Source organism: Gekko japonicus, unplaced genomic scaffold, assembly GCF_001447785.1.
Source record: "Gekko japonicus isolate JY-2015 unplaced genomic scaffold, Gekko_japonicus_V1.1 scaffold759, whole genome shotgun sequence".
NCBI lineage: Eukaryota > Metazoa > Chordata > Lepidosauria > Squamata > Gekkonidae > Gekko > Gekko japonicus.
The window spans coordinates 157,641-167,236 of NW_015176473.1; the positions used below are offsets into that span (position 1 = coordinate 157,641).

Consider the following 9,596-nt stretch of genomic DNA (forward strand, 5'->3'; position numbering starts at 1 on the left):
CACTGGAGGATTTCAGCTCTGCAGGCTGCAGAAATGCAAACATGGCAGGGGGGTTGGCGGCCGCTTGCTGGAGTGGGGCCTGGGGGGGGGGGGGGGGCGGGGGAAGGGAGGCGGTGCTCCCTCTAAGAGGAGGCGGTGTGAGCCAGCTCGCCGGGGTTTTTAGCCTCCGGCTCACCCATTTTTGTCTCCGCTCAGGGAGGAGGGCTCCAGAGCAACGCCCCCTCTAAGCCGTGGGGTCTCGTGAGCAGAAATCCTACTTTGGGAGCTCCTGGCATTAAAGTTGTGAGCGAGCGATTGGGCTATTGCATGAATTGGTTTGCTCTGGGGCCCTCCTTCCTGAGCAAAGACAAAAATCTTTGAACCTACCCAGCTTAGAGGTACATTGGAAGGGGTTACTCCGGGTATGTCCAACCAGTTTGCTCGGGAGCCCTCCTTCCTGAGCTAAGATGAAAATGTGCCAGCCGGAGGCTAAAAAACTGTGAGCTGGCTCACACTCACTCAGCTTAGAGGGAACACTGCGAGTGCAGAGTATGCGTTTCGTCCCATTGGGGCCTTCTTCAGTGGTCAATATTACTATTGTAACAGAACACACATCCAGAAATAAAGATATGAAAACAGATTTTCTTTAGAGCCAGGTGTTGCTTTCGCATGTGATGTTCAGTTGCTAAATGTTTACACAGTAGGCCCATGGATAATCTCTCATGGTAACGGCACATGCTCTCCAAATTGTTCTGGTAACAGATATCCAGTGTATCTGGATGTGTGTCTCTTCCATCAAAGGTCGTAATCAACTTCCGTGGAAGGCTAAATGTGGTGCCTTCCACGGAGATAGATCCAACATGGGTAGCTGTGTTTGTCTGTAGCAGCAGAAGAGATTAAGAGTCCAGTAGCTAATGACATTGGTCCAATCTGCATTTGTCTTTCCCACCGGTGTCCCAGCCGTCTGACTCAGTTTTCAAAAAAGCGGTCTACATTTGGTGTCGTTTTCACACCTCAACAGTACTAGCATACTTTTGCATGTCTGCATATGTTTATCGCCCTCTCGTGGCGGCTCCACTGTCATTGCACCTCTGCACTGCTTTAAAAGAATCTTCTCCAAACAACATTCAAACAAGCATCGAGAAAGACGGCGTCACAGCAGCACGAAACTGATTTAAAAATGCGAATGCAGATTCGACCGTAGGTAGTTAATGACTAAGAAAATTTGTGGCAGGGTAAGAGCTGTTGTGAGAAGTGAGCTTTCTGAAGAAGTGTGTGGTGGCTCACAGAAGTTCCTCCTTTGCCACAAATTTTGTTAGTGTTTAAGGTGCTTCTGGACTCTTGCTCTTTTCTACTAGACTTCTCTCTCTCTTCCCCTCTTCCTCTGTTTGTACATTTCTTCTCTCTGGTGGGGATTTCCCCCCCTTGACCTCTAGATATTTTTTCACCATTGTGGCCAAGACTGAATGCTCCATTTTCATAGGCAGCGTATGTCTAGCTACACAATAATAATAATATATTTTGATTTATTAATCCTGCTGTCTCTGAGCGATTTACAGTTACACATATTAACAAGGGACAAGAAGAAAGGACTGTCTCCGTCATCTCTTGCTCATGATCTCCTAAGAACTTTTGACAAATGTGTTATTTGTGTCTCTCTAGGTTTGTGGACCCCCCCAGCCATTTTTCCTGGACGGAGAGTTACTACCGGTCCACGATGTCGCAGGGCTCGCAAACCAGGGAATTCCTCAATCCAGAGGTTTTCCAGCACCTCTGGGATATCCTTGAGCAGTAAGTAGAAAGATGTAGTTACTTGAAAGGAGGTGTGTGCGCCCTGGGTAGATATTTTGTGGGAACAGCCGCTAGGCCATGGTTTCCCTGGCCTTTTAGAGCCCGTGGGCACCTTTGGAATTTGACACGGGGTGGTGGGCATTGTCACAAAATGGCTGCCTCAAAATGGCCGCCGCAGGAGATGGAGCCAGCCACAAAGCGGCCGCCGCAGCTTGCCTTCAGTCACACAGTAAGGATTTTTGTGTCATGGTGGCAGCTGCGCCAAAGCAACTTTAAAAAAAAATCTTCACAACCAATCAAATCTACCATGAAGAGGTTGGATTTATACCCCACCCTTCACTCGGAGTCTCAGAGCGGGTTTACAGTCTCCTTTCCCTTCCCCTCCCCACAACAGACACCCTGTGAGGTCGGTGGGGCTGAGAGAGCTCTGACGGAAACTGCTCTTTTTCAAGGACAGCTCTGCCAGAACTACAGCTTGCCCGAGGTCATCCAGCAGCTGCAAGTGGAGGAGTGGGGAATCAAGCCCGGTTCTCCCAGATTAGAGGCCGCGCACTTAACCACTAACTGCACACTTAAAATGGAGAGGAGAACGATGTAAGCTGTTTTGAGTCCCCACTCAAGCTGGAATGGAAATGAATAAAATTGAAGGAGTTGGTCAGCTACAGCGAAGGGTGCCAAGACCCAGCGGTGCCCACTTCCGTCTGCTCTCTCTCTCCCCTCTTGCAGGCCGATTTGTTCAGTTCAGCCGATCGACTTGAACTTTCTGGACGACCCGACGGAAAATGGGCCTGCCAACAAGATTGAGATCAGCATGGATTGCATCCGGATGCAGGACGCCGACGTCGGGGACCCGATGTGGGTGAGTCAGGAGCGCGCCGCTGCCCTCCGGTGGGTGGAGGTCTTGCTTGTTTTTTTGCAGACGGGTATACCAAGGAGGATGCGATGGGCTTGCTGTGGTTCCCAGTGCAAAACGGTGTGGGTCTTACAGGCGCTCAGCTTCTGTGTGTTTATTGGAAATGTTTATTAGCCACCTTTCTTCTTTCCGGAGCTCAAGATGGCTGAACAATAGAGGAGGAGGAGGAGGGGGTGGTGGGATTTATACTCGGCACTTCACTACCTGAAGGAGTCTCAGAGCCGCTTACAATCTCCTTTCCTTTCCCCTCCCCACAACAGACACCCTATGAGGATGCATTAACAGAAGCGTTGTGTCCAGATCACGGGAGGTGGTAGTTCCGCTCTTTTCTGCTATGGTCAGGCCTCCTCACCTGGAGTCCTGTGTCCAGTTTTGGGCACCACATTTGAGGAAGGATGTTGACAAGCTCGAGCATGTCCAGAAGAGGGCAACCAGGATGGCGAGAGGGTTGGAATCCAAGTCTTACGAGGAAAGGCAGAAAGAGTTGGGTCTGTTTAGCCTGGGAAAGAGAAGGCTTAGAGGGGACAGGATTGCAGTCTTCAAGTATCTGAAGGGCTGTCATGTAGAAGATGGGGCAGATCTGTTCTCTCTTGCTCCGGATTGCAAGACTGGATCTAATGGGTGGAAATTACAAGGGAGTCGTTACCGGCTAAATATCAGGAGAAACTTCCTAACTGTACGAGTGGTTGAGCAGTGGAACAGACTGCCTTGGGAGGTGGTGGATGCTCCTTCGCTGGCCATTTTCAAGCGGAGGCTGGATGGCCATCTTTCGGGTATGTCGTAGGGCTCTCTTTCGGCTCTGCTCCTGCAGAGTGCAGGGGGTCGGACTAGATGACCTGCAAGGTCCCATCCAACTCTAACGTTCTATGATTGTATGAGGTAGGTGGGGCCGAGAGAGCTCTTTCGAGGACTGCTCCTGAGAGAACAGCTCTGACAGAACTTGTGACCGGTGTTCCCTCTAAGCTGAGTTAGTGTGAGCTAGCTCACAGTTTTTTAGCCTCCGGCTCACAGAGCAAACTAAAATTATGCAATAGCCAAACTGCTCGCTCGCAACTTTAATGCCGGTAGCTCACAAAAGTAGAATGTTTGCTCGCAAGACTCCACCGCTTAGAGGGAGTGCTGCTTGTGACTGACCCAAAGTCATACCAGCAGCCGCATGTGGGGGGAGCGGGGACTCAAACCCGGTTCTCCCATACTAGAGTCCGCGCTCCTGCTAACCACCACACCACACCACACCAAACAGAAAATAAAGTACATAAAAATAACGTAAAACCGAAAATTAATGTCACCGTTTGGAACTGCTTGGATCAAATGCAAGTCCTAAATAAAACCGTCTTCAGCTGGCTCCTCAAGATTGAGAGTGAGGGGGCCGGGCACACCTTCCTGGGGAGACGGTTCCATAATCGCGGGGCTGTCCCCGAAAAGGCCATCTAGCGTGTGCCCACCAAAGGGAGCGGTGGCGCAGGCAATACGACGGCTGCGGTTAACATCTGTAGCGAACAGCCATAAAGGCTGTTCGAATCCCCACCGCGGCCGGGTTGAGCCCAGCTCCCGCCAACTCAGCGGCTCTAATAACAACAGAGGAATGGGTACCTGCCCTAGGTGGCAGGGGGCATCCTCCTCCTGGCTCTGCGCTGGGAAGGCGATTGGCAGCAGCGAGGAAAAAGGAGAGACGGCGATGGCAAGAAAGAAATGGCGGCGGAGAGCGACCTAGGAAGGCAGCAGCCGGACCAAGCGGAGGTGGAGTTGGAGCCAGAGCAACGCGGGAAGCAGCGCGGCAGGAGCCATTGGGACATTGGCTGCAAGCTGCGCCCGGGACGCGGCGCTCCGAAGGAGAGAACATCAAAAGAAAAAGCCTGCTCGATTCCGGCCGACAGCCATCCGGATCGCGGGGAAAACAACGAAGCTGCTGGAGCAGAAAGACTATGCCGTAAAAAGGGTGCTGGTAGGATATCCCCGCCCCTCACTGCATTGTGGCACTAGATAGGTATCAACTATGTTGTTGTAGTACTCTGTGAACCGAACCCATTAGGGGTCATGGGCGGTATATAAATCACATGTAAATAATTTTTTTTTTTAAAGGAGCCTTTTCACCGGCAACTTTCTTTGAATCGCCAGCCTGCCGTGCTGTTGTGTGTACGTTCTAAGCTCTTCCTTTTGAATGGGGGTCCCAGGAAAAGGGCTGCAGTGGCTCAAGTGGTTAAGACGCTGAACTGCAGGCCGGAAGGTGGGTAGTTCAGCAGTTCGAGACCCGAGTTGCCGCATGACGGAGTGAGCTCCCGTCTCTGACCCCAGCTCCTGCCAACCTAGCAGTTCGAAAGCAAGAAATTGCAAGTTGATAAATAGGTCCCGCTTCGGTGGGAACAGCGTTCTGTGCACCTCGGCGTTTAGTCATACCGGCCACATGACCACGGAAAAAGTCCTCGGACAGCGCTGGCTCTTTGGCTTGGAAACGGAGATGAGCACCGCAACCTTAGAGCCGGATTTGACTGGCTTTCAAGCAAGGGAAACCTTTACCTTACCCAGGGAAAGGGACTCTGCTGAGTATTTATTATTTCTTTATTAATCCCATTTGTATCCCACCCTCCCCGCAATGCAGGCTCAGGGCGGCTCACAGTCAATGCATAAATACAGTTAGCTTGGAGAAACGACAGCTGAGGGGTGACATGATCGAGGTTTACAAGATTGTGCATGGGATAGAGCAGGCCGAGAAAGAAGTCCTTTTCTCCCTTTCTCACAATACAAGAACTCAAGTGGGCACTCAATGAAATTGCTGAGTGGTCGGGTTAGAACGGATAAAAGGAAGTCCTTCTTCACCCAAAGAGTGATGAACATGTGGAATTCACTGCCACAGGAAGTGGTGGCGGCTACAAGCATGGACGGCTTCCAGAGGGAATTAGATAAGCATATGGAGCAGAGGTCCATCAGTGGCTATTAGCCACAAGGTATAGATAGGAACTCTCGGTGTGGGGCAAGCGATGCTCTGTATTCTTGGTGCTTGGGGGGGGGAAACAGTGGGAGGGCTTCTAATGTCCTGGTCCCACTGCTGGACCTCCTGAGGGCACCTGGGGTTTTTGGCCACTGTGTGACAGAGTGTTGGACTGGATGGGCCATGGGCCTGATCCAACATTGGCTTCTCTTATGTTCTTATGTCCTTATACAATCATCTAAAAGCCAATTCCATTATAGCTAATACAAATTAATAAATTAATAAAGTGCTGGTGACGGTCATTGAGTTGTTCGAGATGGCTGACTCTCACGGTATACTTTCAAAGATCTAGGCGTCATTCTGCGCATGATCTTCCTGCGGCACAGGCTAGGTGTCGAAACCAAAACCAAGGGCCAGGGCTCTGTAGTTGTGGCGGCTCCCTAGCTGAAAGCCTGGCGGAAGAGCTTCGTCTCGCAGGCCCTGCGGAACTGCAAAAGAATCTCTTCCAGGAGCACATTCCACCAGGACGGGGCCACCACCGAGAAGGCCCTGGCCTTGGTGGTAGCAAGCCTGGCAACATTGGGGGCTGGGAGGGCCAGTCGGTTTTGAGACCCCGACCGTAGTGCTCTCTGGGGCATATACGGGGAAAGGTCGTCCTGCAGGTATGTCGGACCCCGGCCCTATAGTCCTTTAAAGGTAGAACCAGCACCTTGAAGCGAATCCGGTATGCTATCAGCAGCCAGTGCAGCGTCCTCAGCACAGGCTGGATGTCCTTCCATCTAGGGAGGCCCATCAAGACCCTGGTCGCAGCATTCTGCACTAGCTGTTTGGTGTCGTGGTTAAGTGCGCAGATGCTAATCTGGGAGAACTGGGTTTGATTCCCCACTCCTCCGCTTGCACCTGGCTGGATGACCTTAGGCAAGCCGTAGTTCTGATAAGAGCTGTCCTTGAAAAAGAGCCGTTTCTGTCAGAGCTCTCTCAGCCCCACTGACCTCACAGGGTGTCTGTTGTGGGGAGGGGGGAGGAAAGGAGACTGTGAGCCTCTCTGAGACACCTTTGGGTAGTGAAGGGTGGGGGAGAAATCCAATCTCCTCTTCTTCTTCTTCCTCCTCCTCCTCCACTTGCACCTGGCTGGATGGCCTTGGGCAAGCCATAATTCTGGCACAACTGTTCTTGAAAAAGAGCCGTCTCTGTCAGAGTTCTCTCAGCCCCGCCTACCTCACAGGGTGTCTGTTGTGGGGAGGGGAAGGGAAAGGAGTTTGTAATCCACTCTGAGACTCCTTCAGGTAGTGAAGGGCAGGGTATAAATTCAATGTCTTCTTCCTCCTCCACTTGCACCTGGCCGGATGATCTTGGGCAAGCCATAGTTCTGATAAGAGCTGTTCTTGAAAAAGAGCAGTTTCTGTCAAGAGCTCTCTCAGCCCCACCGACCTCACAGGGTGTCTGTTGTGGGGAGGGGAAGGGAAAGGAGTTTGTAAGCCGCTCTGAGACTCCCTTGGGTAGTGAAGGGGGAGGTGTAAATCCAGTCTCCTCTTCTTCTACCTGCAGCCTCCGAACGTGCGACAGGGGCAGCCCCATGTAGAGTACCTTGTACAGTTGGGCTTTCCCGGTTTCCTGGAGGAAGCCCGAGACCCTGTTGGCTGCGGTTTTCTCCGCCTTTGCTCCCGCTTGCTCAGCCGCTGGCAGGCAGGCAGGTGCGTCTCGAAAGGTGTGCTCCGGGCGGGCCTCTGGGTTTCTCGCACCGGGCAGGAGCGTGGGGGCTCGCCTCCCCGCCCGCTGCCGGAGAGGCGGCCTGCCGCTTTTGTCGTGCAATTCAGTGCAATCCTGGCGTGTGGCTCTAATCTGCTGTTGACTCAAGGGCGGCTCTTAAGTGCTCTCTGCCCCCATGTTCGTGTACAAATATGCCACTCTTCCCCCCCACCCCCGGCGGCACTCCCCCCTTCCTTTCAGTCATTCATAAAAGGCTCTTGGCAGGGACCGAAATGTGCTCCTTCGGGGACTCTGTGCAAACGGCGTGTTCCCGGAGCTGGGCCGAAGTTTTCTTTCTCCCCTTTTGGGTGGATTGTCAAGGCATGACAGGCGGAGGAGCCTGCTGTTTGCTTTGCTTCTCCGGAGAAGGAACAAGGAAACCTGTAGCCTCGGGGAAGGTGTTTTGTTGTGTTTAATCAGAAAGGCCTTCTTGTCTCCCTCGGCCCCCGCCCTCCCTCCGCATCGCCCTGGGCCCGGTGTCCGCCTCGCACCTGTCTCCAGTCAAACCCCTGCGGTGGCACTTTAGACACAAGCAGCCGGCCTGCCTGGCCGACTTTCTCCTCGGGCGGGTGAAGGGTTGACGAGGGGGGCAGATAAACACGAAGGAATGTGGCCCACCTTTTGCGTCTGGGAGGCCGAGCGCCGGCCCGCCGGGGAGGCCGAGCTCTGCCCAGCAAGAGGTTTTGTGGACGGTGGCCCGTCGGGACGGAAGAGTTTATTTTACCTTAATAGATTTACATCCCGCCCTACCCTACCGAGTCTGTGTTTTGGATGACAGTGTGTGTGCGCGTAAGCCCCATTGTAATGTGGGTGGAACCTTGGAGGAGCGCATAAGGAGATTATGCGTCTCTGCCTGACGGAGCTTGCTGCGTTGGATTTGACCCAAGGAGAAGAAGAGTTAGATTTATTCCCCGCCCTTCACTCAGAGTCTCAGAGCGGCTTACGATCAGTGTTCCCTCTAAGATGAGTGAGTGTGAGCTAGTTCACAGTTTTTGAGCCTCTAGCTCGCACATTTCTGTCTGAGCTCAGGGAGGAGGGCTCCAAAGCAAACTGATTTGTTCAGTAGCCAAATCGCTCACTCACAACGTTGATGCCAGTCGCTCACAAAGTAGAATTTTTTCTCACAAGGCTCCACTGCTTACAATCTCCTTTCCCTTCCCTTCCCTTCCCCACAACAGACACCCTGTGAGGTAGGTGGGGCTGAGAGAGCTCTCTCGAGGACTGCCCTTGAGAGAACAGCTCTTATCAGAACTGTGGCTTGCCCAAGGTCGTCCAGTCAGGTGCAAGTGGAGGAGGAGTGGGGAATCAAACCTGGTTCTCCCAGATTAGAGTCCGCGCACTTCACCACTACACCAAACTGATGAGGTTTGAACCAGGGTATTTCCGGCTCATCTCTTTGCCCCATGAAAGATCTCAAGGGTGGATCTTTGGTACACACACACTGAATAAAGCACCTTGAATCCACTTTCAGTGCTCTTCAGCGATGGTTCGCAAGCGGCTTTTGCATTTTCACGCAGTAGAACCCAGTTGCGAAGTGGATTGGAAGTGCCTTATTCAGTGTGTATGAAAGCATCTTTAGCAGTCTGGTGTAGCGGTGGTGTAGTAGAGAGCCCGTTTGGTGTAGCGGTTAGGAGTGTGGACTCTAGCCTGTGAGAACCGGGTTTGATTCCCCACTCTGCCACATGCAGCTGCTGGCGTGACCTTGGGTCAGTCACAAGTTCTCTCAGAGCTGTTCTCTCAAGGGCAGTCCTCAAAAGAGCTCTCTCAGCCCCGCCTACCTCACAAGGGTGTCTGTTGTGGGGAGGGGAAGGGAAAGTAGATTGTGAGCTTCTCTGAGACCCCTTTGGGTAGTGAAGGGCGAGGGATGAATCCAATCTCCTCTCCTCTTCTTCTCTCTAGCCCCTCCTCTACTTCTCCCAGTTTCTCACCACATTCCTGTCCCTTCCAAGCTCTGTACAGCACCTTGCACAATCCCAAACGGTGCCAAAGAGCTCCAGTCGTTGCCCATGGCCGCCTCTCCTTGAGGAACTGGCTCTTGGCTTGCGGGGAGCACCCCCGGAAGGCTGGAGGTTGGAGCTCTGGGGGTCAGGGTGAATGCCGCTTAAGGAGAGGGAAGGCAGTCTTCACTCTCCACCCCCCCCCAGCCCTGCCCGCCTTGGCTTGATTTGTTTCCCCCATCCTCTCCCCCCCTCCCTCCGCCTGCGCGCCTCGTCTCTACGCCCCTCGGGCTGCCTC

The 9,596-nt window shown here is 52.9% G+C and overlaps 1 protein-coding gene across 2 annotated transcripts in view; it reads left to right on the forward strand.

Moving 5' to 3' along the window:
* The first annotated feature begins 1,681 nt into the window (after nt 1–1,681).
* TP63 (tumor protein p63) overlaps nt 1,682–9,596 on the forward strand; it is a 186,443-nt gene continuing 178,528 nt past the window's right edge. Inside the window, exons 1-2 of one of the 2 annotated variants that reach the window (XM_015427170.1) lie at nt 1,682–1,770; nt 2,497–2,629. In XM_015427170.1, coding sequence (XP_015282656.1) covers nt 1,697–1,770; nt 2,497–2,629 — 207 coding nt within the window. In that variant the 5' untranslated portion in view covers nt 1,682–1,696. The remainder of the gene's footprint in view (nt 1,771–2,496; nt 2,630–9,596) is intronic. The other variant, XM_015427169.1, reaches the window with a different exon arrangement.